The sequence below is a fragment of the Schistocerca gregaria genome, chromosome 7 (assembly GCF_023897955.1).
Source record: "Schistocerca gregaria isolate iqSchGreg1 chromosome 7, iqSchGreg1.2, whole genome shotgun sequence".
In the NCBI taxonomy this organism is placed as follows: domain Eukaryota; kingdom Metazoa; phylum Arthropoda; class Insecta; order Orthoptera; family Acrididae; genus Schistocerca; species Schistocerca gregaria.
Genome location: NC_064926.1, coordinates 65248294 through 65267026, shown reverse-complemented (window position 1 = coordinate 65267026; position 18733 = coordinate 65248294). Strand labels below are relative to the sequence as shown.

General features: G+C 39.0%; 1 protein-coding gene across 12 annotated transcripts in view; it reads left to right on the top strand.

Moving 5' to 3' along the window:
- LOC126282220 (homeodomain-interacting protein kinase 2) overlaps positions 1–18733 on the top strand; it is a 176535-nt gene that overhangs the window by 66411 nt on the left and 91391 nt on the right. For 7 of the 12 annotated variants that reach the window (XM_049981777.1, XM_049981778.1, XM_049981773.1 and 4 more), the window contains exons 6-12: positions 2054–2228; positions 2349–2572; positions 3776–3967; positions 4135–4431; positions 7214–7417; positions 12525–12593; positions 16353–16508. In XM_049981777.1, the coding sequence (XP_049837734.1) occupies positions 2054–2228; positions 2349–2572; positions 3776–3967; positions 4135–4431; positions 7214–7417; positions 12525–12593; positions 16353–16508 (1317 nt within the window). The remainder of the gene's footprint in view (positions 1–2053; positions 2229–2348; positions 2573–3775; positions 3968–4134; positions 4432–7213; positions 7418–12524; positions 12594–16352; positions 16509–18733) is intronic. The other 5 variants (XM_049981775.1, XM_049981771.1, XM_049981780.1 and 2 more) reach the window with 1 other exon arrangement.

The window sequence follows — 18733 nt, the reverse complement described above, 5'->3', positions numbered from 1 at the left end:
AGTTTGGTTCGAGATGTTAGCTTAGCAGTTGAGCTTTTCCAGGTAGCCATTGCTATGTGTCAGGCGCTCCATCCATATTTATACGGGTACCCTATCTTTTTCACATGCTCCATCTGGTTTGAATTGTTTGCTTATTTTTCTTTGATCTGATAAGTACCGTTCTCTTTGTTATAGGTGTTTACGTCACTCTAAGCTGAAGATGCATTTCTGTACTGTGTCATGCATTGTTTGTCGCATTCTGATAATGAGTGTTTACGGCCTGTCGCCGCTCGTGGCATGGCTTGCTTCTGTGCATGCTACCGCCGCTTACAATTACGAGAGAGAGAGAGAGAGAGAGAGAGAGAGAGAGAGAGAGTGGAACAATGGCAATGGCAAGAGACTGCTATTTGTTGTTACCTACACTGCTGCTTTCCTTGATAATAATCAACAAGAACCAAATAATAAACTGCGTATGATAGAAGATGTTCTGAATGAAAGTTTAGCGAAAATTTTCTCTGTTTGAAAATCTTTGCAGGCGCCTCTTTAGTACATTACATTCTGCATAGAAATTAGTCATCTTAGATTTAAAAATCTAGTCAATTGCCATGCTTCATTTCTGACTGTATCACTATTAGGCATAAGAATAATACGAATCTAAACATTACATGATACATATATTTTTCCGTGTTTGCTGTTGTCTCACTCTAGTTTCGTAGTTTAGTAGGCAGACAGGTTTTAAATGAGATAGCAGCAAACACGAAAGAATACATGGCAAAATGTTTATATTCGTATAATTCTTATAGTGAAGAGAATACTGCATGTGATTCACAATTCATAAAAGCTACTATTAGCAATCATCTCTTCTCACAGGTAGGAAAAAATTCAGAACATAGAGTTGGCCTTATTGACAAACATCCCTAACAGTCTTGCCAGTCAGATTTTCGTAGTACATTGAAACACTGCAACATTCGAAGATGCAAAGTGTGGGAAGCCCTGGAGAACAGAGGAGCAGCAAAACAGATTATTTGGAGGATAAGGGAAATGTACCAAGGAAGTGTGAGCTGTGTGAAGGTGGGAGGAGAGAGATGGGCTTGGGCTGAACAGAAGAATGGTTTGTGGCAGGGAAGTCAGTAAAAAGGTTATATACCGGTCATACTATGCCCCAATCCTGACATATGCATCAGAAACCTGGGTTATGAAAGGAAGAGAGAAAAGCAAAGTACAGGCTAGTGAGATGACATTCTTGAGAAACAGTATTGGAGTGACAAAGATAAGACAGGTTAAGAAATGAGAGGATCAGAGGGTTAATGAAGGTGGAACCATTACAGGAGGAGATAGGAGATACAGAAATCAAGGCTAAGGTAGTATGGACACGTTACGAGAATGAAGGAGAAGAGGATACCCAGGAGGATGCATGAGATGAAACTGGAAGGAAAGAGACCAAGGGGAAGACCAAGACACAGATGGCTGAAAGGAGTAGAGTAATGCATCCAGAAGAAAGGAGAAGACTGGACCAAGGTTAAGACAGAGAGGTGGTGGCAAGACAGAAGATGATGGAGAGGCCTATTATCTTCCATACAGACCTGGCCAGGGGCTGGAAACTGTCCAAAATAATAATGATGATGAAGTAGGTGGTTGAGCTAATATTGTAACATTGACTTTTACAACCATAAACTCATGTTCATTACAGGTAAAATCAAAGTTAAGCAGTCTTTCCATATATCCCCAGCTCTGCATTTTTGTTGCTTGCCACCAAACAAAAGTAGTTCTATTTAGGTGTTTCTTACATTTCTTACTTTGATTGTAGCACACACATTCAGTGCAATGAGGCTTGGATAAGAGGTGGTTTTCTTTTTTTGAATAATAATTTGGTGGTAGCACTTCAATTTGCTCTAAAATAGATTCATCTTTTCCTGACAGAAATTTTATTGCTACATGATAGTGATAACACAGACAATAAAAATGTATTATCTAAATTAATAGAATGCTTTTTTTGGCTAGCAAATTTCTGCACAAAATAACATTTGGCTTTGTAGAGAGATTTTCTGTCAGTAACATTATCATGTTCTTACAGCAACTTGGTCTCATTCATGCTGATTTGAAACCTGAGAACATCATGCTGGTTGATCCTGTGAGGCAGCCTTATAGAGTGAAGGTAATAGACTTTGGAAGTGCGTCTCATGTAAGCAAGGCTGTCTGCAATACCTATCTGCAAAGTCGCTATTACCGAGCACCAGAAATAATATTAGGTGAGTCTTTTTCTCTACTGAGGTGAATTCTCTGTTGTCTGACTTCTCTGTTAATGTTTAGGTAAACATTAAGAATCAAATTCTTTCCACATTATGAAAATTAGGTGTTTTCTTTTTCAGGATTGCCCTTTTGTGAGGCAATTGACATGTGGTCGTTAGGCTGTGTTGTTGCAGAACTTTTTCTTGGATGGCCACTTTACCCAGGGTCTTCGGAATATGATCAGATTAGATACATCAGTCAGACTCAGGGCCTTCCTACAGAGCATATGTTGAATAACGCCTCTAAAACTACAAAATTTTTTTATAGAGACATGGACAGCACATATCCGTTTTGGCGACTGAAGGTTAGTACACAATCACTCGTACTGCTGCTGCTGCTGCTGCTGCTATGAATTCCACAATGCATTATTAGGCAAGAACCATTTGCAGATTGTACACCCTTATGTTTCTCCTATTGTTAAACTGACTTACATTTCATCTCAACTGACTAGGTGTGTGATGGAGAGGGAGTGGGCTTAATGTTTGCTTCAGAGTGTGGCTGTAACATGTCAAATGTGTAAAAAGGAAGCTGATACTGGAGCAGTCCATCGCTGTAAGGCATGGATAATAGGAGAATAAACTTACTGTCATTGAGAACATATTTTGGTATTGGTTTTCTGCCAAAAATCATTTCACTTTGTGTTTCACTGATGTCAGCAGGAGAGTGATCTCTTATTATGAAAAGTAGAATCTTGTTGTTAGAGCAGGTTTTTTATTTATTTATTTATTTATTTTTTTTTTTTTTCGTACAGGCCACAGTAATTAATATATGGACTGCCTATTTTCGGCAAATTTTAATCACCATATTCAAATCTGAAAGAGATTTTTACAACAGAGTTTTTACAGTATTAAAATTCGAAATTCAGTATGACAATTGAGGCTCCTCTTTATCTTCTATTCCGTTGATTCCTCGAGGAACATAGACATATTAATAACTTGAACACAAAGTATTAATATACTATCTATATAGTGTAATAGCACAAAATATAATACGGCTGTTCAAAAATTGAGATTTTTTAAAAAAAATTGCAACCATTTCCAAATGATAATTTTTTTTTAAAAAAGTAAAGTATTTTTGAGTCCACTAAACATTAGGGAATTCACCCACCAACCATCAAATTTTTGTGAGATTTTCAAGCCACTAATTTATTTATTTATATCTGGACCTCGTAATATGAGATGCCCCAGTAAGAAAAAGGAGGACTTGAGTTTACTCTCCCATTATTGCTTTTTTTATTTATATTCTCTTGTTTTTCTGAACATGTTTTTCTCAGATGTTTATGAATGTATATGCGAACTAAGACAAAATAGATTTCTTTTCTAAATGTCATATAATTTTGTATGTCATTCCTCATTTCTTCATTAATTTTTTCCATTGTGTCCAAAATACGTTGATCTTTTGTGACCTTCAGTATTAGTGAATTGCTGAATCGTGAAAGTCTAGTTTCAATGTCTCAGATATATTGTTGCAGGTTTTCAAAGTATGCATGTATCCTATTCTTTTGCAGACTCCTGAAGAGCATGAAGCAGAGACTGGAATAAAGTCCAAGGAAGCAAGAAAATACATTTTCAATTGCCTTGATGACATTGGTCAAGTAAATGTTCCTACAGACTTGGAAGGTGGAGAACTCCTTGCTGAGAAAGCTGATCGGAGGGAGTTCATCGATCTTCTTAAAAGAATGCTGACAATGGACCAGGTAGCAATATTTATGTCATAGTAGACAAAATTTTGCACATAAAAGTTGGCCAGAACAGTTGTAATTTGGAAGCTGATGGTTAGATATAGAAACATTATGTAATTCATTTTAGTCATATGAACCTCTGTAATATTCTTATCTAACACACAGTTGTAATTTTTAAATTTTAGGAGCGTCGCATCACACCTGGTGAAGCACTCAATCATGCTTTTGTGACATTGGCACATCTTGTAGACTATGCACATTGCAACAATGTGAAAGCTAGCGTTCAGATGATGGAAGTTTGCCGTCGCAATGGATATAATGGTACATCAACGACATCTCATCATCAGACAGCGCAGGCTGGACCACCTCCTCTGGTCAACTTTGTACCCAGTTCCAATGGCAATGTTACCTTAACGTTCAACAATCAGCTGAGCAATCAGGTACAACGCCTGGTGAGAGACAGGGCCGGATATGAAAACCTGGTTTGTTATTTTTTTAAGCTTTTTGTGCATTTATTTATTTATTTATTTATTTATTTATTTATCCATTCATTCATTTTTGTTACAGTCTTATATGTTCCATTTGTGTTATATCTGATTTATACACATTATACCCATTTCATTTTCCGTTTTTCATTCTTCCCTGTGTATTATTTTGTATTATATTTTGTAGCAGGTATTCTTTTAAAATTGTGTTTATCAGTGCAAAGATTGAACTTTTTGAACTGCTGCTAAAAATGCTTTATAAATGTATTTAAGTATATATTTTTTGCTACATTGGTATCAAAAGTATTATAGTCCTGTGACAGAATTGGAGTAGGAAGTGCCGGGTTGGTTGATTGGGCAGGTCGTGCACGGGGTGTTGCGCAGGGATAAGACCCCTCAGGCGTGGGGTTGGGAATGGGAGCTTTATACGTATGGACCAGGATCTCGTGTAAGATTGTGGGCCTTAGGAGTAGTGGGAAGGATCTTGTGTAGGATGTTCGTCATTTGTAGGCAGGGTTATAGATAATCAAAGCCCTGGCTGCCAAACTGTGACCAAGAATTACATTGACCATCTAATAACACAATGTGCAGCAGGGCATAACATCCTAGAGTTTAATGGATGCTTCACAACTCATGCCATCAGCTTTTCTGAACTATGCAGGTGGGAAGCTTTGGCCTTAATCTCCATTAACCTACTACCCACACATCTTTTATCCAACTGTTTTCCCTTTTGTGTCATCATCATCGTGCGCTGCACTCCATGAGCTCCGTACCCGTGTATCACGCGCCTACCCCTCTGTCTGTGTGTGTGTGTGTGTGAGAGAGAGAGAGAGAGAGAGAGAGAGAGAGAGAGAGAGAGAGAGAGATTGATAAAGAGTTCTCTCTCTCTTTTGAATGCATCTGCTGACCACTCTGTGCTTCTACTATTCAGCGAGTTACTTACACCTCAAGATAAACTACACATGCTAGTGCTTTACCGAAATGCAGAAGGAATGCAAAGAGACTGGTTGAGTTATACAAACAAAGGTATCCCAACAGGTGGTGCTTAGCAAGAATGACAATTCAGCAAATATGCAAAAAACTTAATACTGCTAGGGCACTGGAGTATTAGATGAAGAAGGCAAGAGCAAACCTGCAACAAGTGGAGCGAACCAGATAAATGTTTTGACAAGTGTTGCTTGTAATCTGTTTTGTATCCCTGCCAGCAGATATCAGTATGAGTGCAGATGAACTGGCACAAATATTGCATGGGCGTAATGCCTGTGAAGCATTATATGGGCAGAACTGTTGACTCGTATTTTCACCTGTCGGCAGTGATAGGTCAGGGTCAGTCAGTCAGTTCTTCTGCCGACGTCAGCTACCTCGAACCTAGTATTTGGCTTGCACCATGTTCCATTTCTGCATGCTAGTCTTCAGACATTCATGCTATTTCTATGCTTGTTTCTGGTGTTTGATACTCTGCTGCTCGCATGTTGAGTTATATTACCTCTTACGGGGTTTAGCTCCTTGGCTCTGTCGTTGTGACACTGTCAGCTTATATACTTACATTTGTGCCTACAGTGATGGTCTCTCAGTATTATAGTGTCCTGTGCAGATACAAAAATCCACGTGTGGAAACTCCTTTGACTAATCAGTGGTTAGTTTGATGTTACGTCTTACTGATCTACCTGCCATACATGTTTACATTGTGGCACACTTGGTTGCACCCATTCCTGAAGGTACTGACCTATATGAGATGCGACAGAAAAATAAGTTTCTCATTTTCCATTATTCACTTGGTGGTGTGAAAGCTCTTTGGCAAATTAACCAGCAGAAAAACTGATGTAGATTATACAGAACTCCTTCTTCTGCTTCAACAGGAGAGAAATACATCACTTCGTGCTGGGTGTTACGACACATGATGGGGATAAGAGGAATTGAGCAAGCTGTCCCAACAGTGAAGAAAATCTGTGAGGATTTTGAAATTGGTGAACATGGTAGTCCTGTTGTATGCTACTATCTTGATGTTGAGCCAGATATATACACCTGTAGGAGAAAGAGAGGCTGGTGCTGAGAAACAAGAATCTGCAGACGGTGAAAGCAGCAATGTACATCTGACATTCTTTCTCCTGATCACAGAGCCAGGATGAAACTACTCTCCCTTGTCTTCTTGAGCATGACTCTTCTGCTCCTATGAAAGAACATCCTGGTTTTGGTTCTTAGTGTGCAAATTTTAATGGACAGTGTTTTTTGTTCTGACAATAGGACAGAGGTCAGCTTAAGTAGTGACCAGCCCTCTGTGGTACAAATTTTCATACTTCAAAACATTTTGTGCATTGTCAGGATGTAAACCTATCTTTTATGCTGAAGATCTTTATTACATGATTAGTTTTAGTACTCGATCTAGTAAATTTTTATGAATAATTTGTGTGTGTGTGTGTGTGTGAGTGAGTGAGTGTAAATTTTTGAATAATTTGTGTGTGTGTGTGTGTGTGTGTGTGTGTGTGTGTGTGAGAGAGAGAGAGAGAGAGAGAGTGAGAGAGAGTGAGTGAGAGGGGAGGGGGGGGGGGGTTTATGCGTGCGTGGTGCGTGTTTGCTTGCATGTGGGCCAGTGAAAGCCCATATGTTTTCTACATTTTATTGGTATTCCAAAGTAAATCTTGGGTGGAGTTGATTTGCTCTTAGAGAAGCTTACTTTCCGGAAATTAGTTTTGTGTTTGCCACCTGTGACATAGTTTTTATGTAGGCTATCAACACACAATTCACCTTAATTTGTATTATGTTCTTTTGCCTGTTTCAGTATCAGTTGTACAATGGGCGATCGGTAGCACGGCAGTACACCAATGCTGCACGTGGTGATCCATTTCATCAGCATCAGTTGGTTTCATCCATCCTTTGTCCCACTGGTTATCAAGGAATGGGTTCTCCTGCTAAACATGTTACCGTTGTAGCTCAACAACCTCCTCCGCAGTTGCAGATTCAGCCACCTATCATATCTCAGCAGGTACAGTAGATTATTTACATGTTACACATCACATAATGACCAACTAAAAACTTCACTTAAGGAATAATCATAATTCATTAAAAATAAGACATGTTGTTTTAGTAGCAAAAGAAATAGATAATTTTATGCATTAACACATTTAGTGAGTGGAACTGATAGCATAAGTTGTTGTCCAGCTTGTACACCACTAAACAAAATAAATTTTGACACCACATTGGAACCATCAGGAAAGTGTGAAATTTATGTGATTAGCTACTGAATTTGTTATGGGGAAAGTAAAAATGGCATATTTTACAGCATTGTTAATGCCAAAAATTAAATACCACAGTAAAATGTCCTTGACACTAATAGGTGAAATGATAGAGGTGTTTTCAGTGTGTCATTTGCAGCAAGGCTTTTATGGTTTTGATTGCTCTTTTAAACGGGGCATTGCCTTGTGATCTTATCATATGTGCTGTTAGTTGTAAATGACGATCTAGGGAAGAAGTGATTGTAATACTGTTTGGAAGACTTCCAGATTCCAGGCAGCATTAGGCCTTTTTATTAGTATAAGGTGGACACACATCAAATAAGTAAAAATACAGTGCTTTGTAGAAATCCTTAGATACCACAGCAAATACTGAATTTAAATGATAAAAGGAGAAAATATAAAATGCAGCAAATGAAATAGGTACAAGGGAATACAAACATTAAAAATTAGATTGTCAGGAATTGCAAATGGCTAATCAGGAATGGGTAGAGGACAGATGTAATGATTTAAAAGCATATTTCACTAGGGGAAAGATAGATAGCTGCTACAAGTAAGTAAAAGAGAAGTTTGGAGAAAAGAGAAGCAGTTGTATGAATATCAAGAGCTCAGATGGAAAACCGGTAATAAGCAAATAAGGGAAACCTGCAATTTGGAAGGAATATATAGAGGGGAGAGAGGCTGTACAAGGGAAATGAACTTGAAGCCAGTATTACAGAAATGGAAGAGGACACAGGGGAAGGCAAGATGGGAGATATGATACTATGAGAAGAATTACAGACCACTGAAAGACTAAGTCGAAACACAGTCCTTGGAATAGAGGATAAATAGCCTTGGGAGAGGCAACAAGAGAAAACTGTTCTACCTGGTGTGCAAGAGGAATGTGACAGGAAATATTGTCAGACTCAGGTAGACTGTAATAATTCCAATTCCAAAAAGAGCAGATGTATCACTGAACTATCAGTTTAATAAGTCTTGGTCGCAAAATACTGACACAAATTATTTGCAGAAGAGTGGAAAAACTGGTTGATCCCAGCCTTGCGGAAGATCAGTTGGGGTTCCAGATAAATGTAGGATGCAGTACTACTGGTCCTATGACTTGGAAGATAGGTTAATAAAGAAGCTCAAATGTAAGTTTATGGCATTTGTTGACTTACTGAAAGTTTTTGAAAGTGTTCACTGGTGTTCACTCTTTGAAGTTCTGAAGGTGGAAGAGGTAAAACACAAGGGGTAGATGGTTATTTACAACTTCTACAGAAACCAGATGGCAGTTATGAGAGTTGGGGGGAATCAAATAGAAGCTGTGATTGAGAAGGGAGTGACACAAGTTTGTAATAGCTTATCCCCAATGTTGTTCAGTCTGTACATTGAGCAAGCTGCTAAAGGAAACCAGACAAAAATTAGGAGTAGGAATTAAAGTTCAGGGAGAAAAAATAAAAACTTTGAGGTTTGTCGATGACCTTGTACTTCTGTCAGAGACAGCAATGGAATTGGAAGAGAAGTTGAACAGAATGGATAGTTTCTTTAAAGGAGAACATAAGACAGACACCAACAAGGGTAACTAAATATTGTCTAAGCAAAGCAGGGAATTAGAGTAGGAAATTGGACATAAAAAGTAGTAAACGAGTTTTGCCATTTGTGCTGTGAAACAACTGGTAATGGCCAAAATAGAGAGGGTGTAAAATGTAGATTGCCAATGGCAAGAGAGGCATTTCTGAAAAAAAGAAATTTGTTAAAGTCTAATATAAACTTAACTGTTAAGAAATCTTTTCAAGTCCACTGTAACCTTGTAGGAAAGTCAAAGCACGTAAGGCAAAAAGAGAGTAGAAGCCTTTGAAGTGGTGTGCTACATAAGAATGCTGAACATTACATTGGTAAATCACATAACTGATGAGGGAGTACTGAACAGAATTGTGTAGAAAAAATATTTGTGGAATAACTTTACTAAAAGAAGAAATCCATTAACAGGACACATTCTGAGACAAAAAGGAATCGTCAGTTTAGTATTGAAGGGAAGTGTGTGTGTGTGTGTGTGTGTGTGTGTGTGTGTGTGTGTGAGGGGGGGGGGGGGGGCTGAATGTCATAGAGGGAATCAGAGATACAAACACAGTAAGCAGGTTCAAGTGGATATACCGGTAGGCTGCAGTAGCTATTTGGAGATGAAAATGCTTACACAAGATAGAATAACATGGAGAGCTGCATCAAACTAGTCGTGAAACTAAAAACCACAACAATGACCACATGCTAAAATATGATCATAGTGTACAAGTGAATAATGTGGAATCCAGAAATATCTATTTTAAAAATATTAAACATCTAAGAATAGCGAAATTATTTTAACTTTCGATGTAGAGCATAGTGTAAGATAGAGAACAGTTTTTTGTAACCATTTCAAAGCATGTAAATGCACTAAAAAGAGAATTTTTTGATCCAAAATCCTTCTTGTTAAGATTATAATCCATGTCTGCCTTGTTTTTTGCATCTATGAATCATTAACCTTTGGTCGACAACTTGAAACGCCACGACATCGTCTAAAACATCGGCACTTTTTGACCTACTTCATTTTTAGATGCACTATACTGTTTTCAGCATTTTAGGGATGTATTTTTTTAATGTATAATTTTGTTAATAGTTTAGAGGAAATAAAGTTTAATTGTTGCGAATAAATGCTCAAGAAATATACAAGAAAGCAGTCTCCTAAAAAAAAAAAAAAAAAAAAAAAAAGAAGGAAAGATTAAAAAAACCGGAAAACCGAAAATCTTTAGTAAAAAAAAGTTTCTACCTCTTTTGACATTTTTCACAACTTCCTTGAAACTTATTGTAGAATGATACTTAAATTCTACTAAAATTCAAAATAAATGAAATAACTTCACAAATGGAGCATAGTATCACTAAGGGAAAAAAAAGAACAAAATCCAGGTTAACATAAAAGAGAACGCAAAAACACAAAGAGAAGAAAAGCCAGTATACATTAAAATGACCAAGTCAACAAAAGTAAAAAACTAGGTACAACTAGATTAGGCAGCTAATACTTCCTTCAGTGTTCTGTCATTTATTCTGGTTAACATTGAAAAGATAGCTGTTTAGTTTTCTCATGTTGACATGGCACAAGTCTGTCAGTAATTGTTTTTCTGTCATTCGGCTGTAGATAATCTCTCTCTCTCTCTGGTTGACACCAGAGCGCAGGGGGAGGGGCAGATTTGGCAGGCTCCAGAAACCCATATCTGATATTACTTCAGTTTGTAGATTTCCGGGTAACCTTTCATTCGTCACATTCACTGTCAGGAAGGGCCTTGCCAGTAAGAATGCTGATTTCAAAAAGTCAAATTGACTGACTTGCACTGCATTGTTAGTGATACTGCAGCATGAAGGTATTTATTCTAACAACATCCATTATCTGGTAGAAATAGTGCATTGGCCATCTTCTGCTACCTCTTTCTGTTGGATAGGTGTGACTCAACTTGTCGAACTTAGTGTATTGAGGACAGTAGAATCTCTCTCTATCTCTCTCTCTTTTCCCCCTTCCCTAACTAACATCTTATCAGGCATATAAAGGAAACATGAAGTTTCCATTGATGTTACACATTTGGTTGCAATAATAGATGGGGGATTTTCTTGCTTGTGTTTTTCTCATTTTCCCTCAGTGTACCAAACTGGTGCTCTTGCATTTACAGAGTTCCTTGCAAAGTTCTGTAAATGCAAAACCAAATGTCACAGGTGACAGCATAATTTGTTAGGTGGAGTGGTTCTGTCAATTGAAGAATGTATTAGGTATGTAATAGCAAACCTTGGTGAGTTATTGTTCCTTTCCCTGTGTAAGGGATCTCTCCACAGGAGGAGGTCTTGTCACAGAATGATACAATTTTCATCCTGTATTTTTCAGATTTTGCTGAATCTTACATGTTGAAAGTGGGTCATTCCATGTCAGTTCAACCAATTTGAGAAAATCTTCCAGCTGTTAGTCTCATATTTGGCTGAAATTTAGCACAACTATGCTACCAAATGTGGAACACTCCTGTACAAAATTTTAAGTTCCCCTGCCAATTAGTTCTAGAATTATGGCTTTTGCAGTATGTGAAATTTGGATTGGATACCACTTGTCCCTTTTGTGCTACCACACTTCGAAAATCCATGTTTTTCAGGTAATTTTTCGTGTGAATGTAACTCAGTTTTTGTGACTGATATGGGCACGATGAGTTCTGTGTGTGTTTAGGCCACATTGACCTTACTACAAAAAATATTTATACCTTTTTCGAGTGAGTTATATTTGGCATAAAGGGCACCTACAATGTGTACCTATTAACGTTTTACATTTTTTAAATCACATTTTGGAATATTTTTTTCCCTCAGAAATATGTTGTTGGTGTTTTGATTCATGGAGTGTGTTCTCTGAATGGATGTTACTGGGTTGTAAAAATTTCACTGGACTGTGCGGAATAGTTCCAAAGTTATTAAGACCTGAAGTTGGGCCTGAAGATAGATTGCCAGATGCAGGTTGCAATTTCTGGGTCACGCCACCTTCTTTCACAAGTCATAATTCTAGAACTAATTGGCAGGGGAAACTAATACTTTGTAAACGAGTGTTGCACACATGGTAGAATTACTGTGCTGAGTTTCAGTCAAATCTGAGACTATGACCTGGAGCCCCTGGTTGAGCTGACATGGAATGACCCAAGGGCATTTACCCCTAAAACTGATAGTTGTTTCATCCACTGTTGCATATTCTGAAGCTGTAATGAAAATATTGGGATGGATTTTGTGTGCATTGGTAGACCAGCTATTCAGCAAGAATTACTGATACCGTCCTTTTTTAAGCTTTTCTGATTTCTGAATTATTTTTTACATTTTTTTTCTCCATAGGTTGCACCTCAACAACAGTATGTGCCTGTTTCCATGGTTGAGCAAAGTGGACGCCAGATGTTGTTGACGGTACGTGTCCAGTTCATTTATCCTTGGTAATGGTGAAATTCTCTGTTAATGTTTAAAAATTAATGTCTTAGTTTTACTGTGTTTCAGGCATTGTTTCATTTATTAGTAAATATGGGCTGTATAGATATACAGAGTTGAGAATTAGCAAGGGAAATCAACACAATATAATAACATTAAGTCCTGGAATTCATAATTTCTCTGTAAGTGCTATTTGCAGTAAGAATAATATTAGTACCACTTCTAAATATGGATAAACAAGAGGTCATATTATAGAGGGAAACATTCCACGTGGGAAAAATATATCTAAAAACAAAGATTCTGTAACTTACCAAACGAAAGTGTTGGTACATTGATAGAGACAATAACAAATACAAACACCACCACACACACACACACCCACACACACACACACACACACACACACACACACACACATCCATCCGCACATATACAGACACAAGCATAAATATATATATAAAACAAAGATTCCAAGACTTACCAAGCGGGAAAGCGCCGGCAGACAGCCACAATGAACAAAACAAACACACACACACACACAGAATTACTAGCTTTTGCAACCGATGGTTGCTTCTTCAGGAAAGAGGGAAGGAGAGGGAAAGACGAAAGGATGTGGGTTTTAAGGGAGAGGGTAAGGAGTCATTCCAATCACGGGAGCAGAAAGACTTCCCTTAGGGGGAGAAAAGGACAGGTGTACACTCGCTCGCAGCGCGCGCGCGCGCGCGCGCGCGCACACACACACACACACACACACACACACACACACACACACACACACACACAAGCAGACATTTATATAGGCTTATGTCTGCTTGTGTCTGTGTATGTGCGGATGGATATGTGTGTGTGTGCGCGATTGTACACCTGTCCTTTTCTCCCCCTAAGGGAAGTCTTTCTGCTCCCGGGATTGGAATGACTCCTTACCCTCTCACTTAAAACCCTTATCCTTTTGTCTTTCCCTCTCCTTCCCTCTTTCCTGAAGAAGCAACCGCCAGTTGCGAAAGCTAGAAATTCTGTGTGTGTGTGTGTGTGTGTGTGTGTGTGTGTGTGTTTTTTATTTATTGTGCCTATCTACTGGCGCTTTCCCGCTTGGTAAGTCTTGGAATCTTTGTTTTAAAAATGGTTCAAATGGCTCTGAGCATGCCTGAGGCAGGATTCGAACCTGCGACCGTAGCGCTCACGCAGTTCCATACTGTAGCGCCTAGAACCGCACAGCCACCCCGGCTCACCATCTTCTTCAAGAAATGATATATTGTGAATGACTGTCTTCAGCATTCCATTTTCCTGCTGCCATATTCTGTAAGACTCAGCTGTGACAACAGTTTGCATCTAAAAGTTCTGCTTGTGGTGCTGCATTAGTACTAATTTCTCTAGAGAACTTCCCAACTGTGCCTGCCACAGGCAGCACACAGAATTGCCACTCAATGCCTGGATTCAACATCTGGATCCTCCCCTACCATATCTGACACCGCTGATCAAGATACACTTGTAAGAGGCATGCCAGATGTCTGCCTGATGCTCCATCAGCAGAAAAGTAAAGTGTTTCAGAATCTGTGAATGATTATGTTCTCCAAAAGCTTAGCACTTATTCTAAGAATTCTTTCGTGTTGGGAGTGCATCAGCTTTCAGCAACGAAACTCATATGCACAAAATATTTCAAATTTCGTACTGCGCCATCCGTTCATGGTGCACACTCAATTAAGTGACTTTGAAATGAATGCTGTTAGAGATTTTAGGTTGCATGATTTGTCCAATTTGTTTTCTAAAATTTTAAGGGTATGTTCCTAATGTGTTTTTAAGGTGACTAGCTCCTCGGTCTTTTTTAAAAAGCAGTCTGCCAGCCACATTTTCCTGTGCTGTTATCTTATCTCTGCTCTTGTGATTTGGTTTGCAGTTTAGTCCCAGGTATAGCACCTTTCACCCTTTCTCCATTGTGTGAAGTCATGTAAGATAGAGTGATTGTGTGGGTCAATATGAGTGACTTGGGAGTGAGTGTGTGTCATTTTGTTAGTTTATTTGTTACTGTGAGACAACAGTTTTAGCCATTTTCTGAAAACTTGTTTCTTTTAATAATTGTAAGGGCATTCACAACTTGAATGTTGAGTGCCCGTAAACACCGAACACACATGCACATACATCTGCCCTCCGAACACACACACACACACACACACACACACACACACACACAGTACTTTCTAAAGGGCAAGTCATGACTGACATAGCGTACCTCTTTACAAAAATTGCAAACTTCAGTTTGGTTTTGGTTGCCAGAGACTGCAGTCGTGTGTAAGAGTTGCTTTTTTGTGTGTGTGTGTGGGGGGGGGGGGGGGGGGAGGGGGGGGGTTGTTGTTGTAGGCATTAATGGCAGGAAGCTTTATTTGTAACAGTGTTTTTGTTGTGCCTGTCTGTGACTCAGCATCTCTGCTATATGGTGAGTAGCAACTTTCCTTTTCATAATATTGTTACATTCAGTCTTGGATTTTCCTTTGTTTGATTTAAACTTCAGTTCACTCATTTTATGCTTCACATTGTCAAAATAGAATGCAATTCTTTTCTTTCTGTGTCATGGTTAGTGTTCCTGTTGCACTGTGAGTTAAGAACCCATTCCACATGCTCATTAAAAGCCTTTTACCTAGTACATAAACTGTTCCATTTGTTGCACTTTCAGTTCATCAATATGCATGGTGAATTGGGTTTCATGGGAATGTTTCATACTTGAACATTAGAAGCAATTAAACACACAAAGAGTAAAACAGATTGAATGAGTGCATAGCAGCAAAGTTACCAGAGAAGACTGTGATAATAGGCATATGTTCTTTGTGCATCCTGCACTGTCCATTTACCCTTGGTCCTAACATACATTTTATGAAACATTTGTGCCCAAATACTTTAATAACAACATGTTTTGAATTGCTAAATCTATTAGGATTTGGCACAACAAGAAACATTGTATCCTATCACTGTCTCAGGACATAATTTGCAATGGTTCCATTTTATCCACCTACATTGTGTGAATGCAGTACATGAGACTTGTAGAGGTGTGTGAAAGGAGAGATTTACTAACAGACATGCTACATGAGCAACAAGAACCTCACAACAATGTGAAATTTCCCAGGATTCTTGACAGAGACTTCTCAAACATTATGAAGTCACTGACTAAACCACAGATCTTGGACACTTGATGATGAATGTCAGGTTGAAAATTTGTTTGATGTCACTTGATATCGGCCTCATATGAGCCCCAAGCCAGTTGCATTTTTTGATGAAAATCTACTTTTCCAACATTTATGTAGTAAAATTGTGGGCCTTGATGTCGTCTCCCACTTCTCACCGACATATGGAGAAAGTAACTGCTATTGGGGAATTTAGCTGTTAGTTGATTTCTCTCATCTTGTGAACAATGTAGGAAATGCAGACGTAATATTGCGGTCATCTATTTTTAATAATAACCACTGCCATTGCAAATCCCTGATGCTACTTACATTAGTAGTACAGTAAAAGAGAGATTACAATGAACTAAATAGTATATTTCCACAAGCAGTTACAGAGATGAGCTTTAGCTTTTGTCGATAAAACTATTTTTAAAGCCCATTATTGCTATACAATGCCTGGTTCTGCACATAATATTTACTTACAGCATAATAAGAAAGTTAGCATTTTTGTGTTGCTTATATTTTAAATCAAATGTGTTTAATAACTTTTGGGCTGTTTGATCACGATGTGTATTGTATATTCCCACAGAATGTTCAAACATCTTGGCCTGGCAGCCGTCAAATGGTGGTTCCATCATGGCCACAACAGCTGCCTCCGCAACATGCTCTTCAGCAGCCATTAATTCCAGACCCATCTGGTGACTGGGGGCGACCTCTCATAGTTGATTCCAGCACAATATTACAGGTGCAGAAATATTTGAATTCATACAATTTTCAGACAATAAACATATTCCATGATGCAGCAATATCTCTGTTTTGGGCATTTATAACTTCGTCCCTCAGTGTTGCAGGGAAACACAATATAATTTAAGTTTACAGGCTTACATTGAAACACTTGATAAATGTAAATTCCACCAAGCAGGATGATTTTGGACACCAGGTGGATTTCAGACAGTATGGTTTATTTGCTCTTTCCTATTGTGTAGCAAGGAATTGCCATAATTTTCTCTTCCACGCACCTACTGTTTTAAGTGTGAGATTTTATTTTGGGTTGAATGTTTTCCTAGGTAAATATCTGATGAATGGCCTTACAGTTGAAAGTTCACACAGTATCATCAAGTGGAAACCTTATATTGCTGCGACCGGCAAAAAATTACAATAACTGCAGTATCAATAAGATCAAGTAGCCTATGGCATTGAGATAATTGCTATGTAAGTGTAGATTTTTTGGTGTAAAGTCTTAAAATAATGACATTTTCACAAAATTGTATACTACATGGGGTGATTCTGGTCAATGCAAAGAATGAATAAAAGCAAGAAACCTGCTAACGAATGGCGTAATTATGACCCAGAACGTTTCTACAGAGATCTTCATAATATTCAGTGTTCCAAATTATTCTATAGAAAAGCATGTGATTTGTGTGATCAACCTAGATTGACCCTAGAAAATAAAATGTGGGAAGTGCAACCAAAAAAATTTGGAGGATAATCAATACTAAATGAGGAAGAAGGAGACAAAATGTTGAGACAAAGTGTCATGAGGCTACACATAAGGGATTTCCTTTGGCTTGGACGACCTCTTCACGCCCTTCTCGGCGGGAGGAGGTTGTTTTGGCCCGGATACGAATTGGACACTGCCGGCTCAGCCATCACCATCTGCTGACGGCTGCACCGGCGCCGTTCAGCCAAGATGAAGGCACCACTAGTGACTTCGCTGTTGTTTGGCCTCCTATGTACATAACAGTCAACGTGTACATCCCGTCGGCCCACGTTGGCGTGTAGCTCATCATCAGACTGTAAGAGCAGGTCTCTGTGGAAAATGCTGCCCTGAACCCAATTTAGACTGGCAACCAGCTTGTTACAGGCAAGCACTTCCTGTGACTAGGCAGAGGATGCTGATTTGATCAAAACTGACCCACTTTTCATTTCAGACATAGCTGCCACTTCCCCAAATTTGTCTTCAAATTCTACACAAGTAATAAGGGATTTGTGGCCAAGACAGAATCACCACCAGTCGTTGTACAAACCAAGTATTGCTTGCCACATAGCCCTACATTCCTCCTAGGCATAGCCAGGAAGGGAACATTTTAGGGGTGTATTTCTCTGCACTGAAAGAGACTGTCCTTTCATAGAGCCTGCTTGAGGCATATGGCCTTCAGCAGGTGATAACTTCATCCACTTCATTTGCACCTTATCCGCCATGGTGCCTCGCAATCCGAACAGAGTGTCCCCCCCCTTATTGGTACCATCTAGCCTCACCAACTGCTACCTGGTCAGCAACCCGTTGCTTGGAGTCCCCATGTCCCAGGCGTGACAGGAACATACTCTTGGCACATAAGGCACCAGGCACCAACAATGTGATATTTGCGAAGTCTAGGGGGGGGGGGGGGGGGGGGAGTACCACCGTGCAGGTACTTGACAAGCCTAGCCCCACCCAACAATGGGATAACTATCATGCTGGGTTTCCGGTGTATTACCTCATTAAAGGGAATGGTGCAAACACAGAAAGCACAATTGGTGGCAGATCAAACCCAACAATAGTGACCATGTGTTTATTTAATGACAAGTTGTACAAAACGCCAGAACTGAAAGCTTAAGGCCCATCATAATCCAGGACTAAGCAGGGTCGGCACAAAGTAAGCTACCAGATGGAGAAGCAGAGGGGGGGAAAGGATAGTGGAAGTGTAAACTTGCAGCACAGAAAGGAAGTAGTGCTGCAAAGGCTGGGGACCCATTGTAACCAAGCTATGATGTAGCCATCATGCAGTCTTTCCCTCCAAATATTTAGCTTGCAACAGATGTGTAGCAGAAGTTTTACAAATACCATACTTCTGAACAGCAATAAAAAAAGGTAATTTTGTTGAAGAAATGTCATTACAACCAAGTTCTCAATGATGAAAACGAGTTTTTCCATGTACCATCAAACGGGTGATTTCAGATGGTTTTGAGACTATTTTCACCACTATCTGC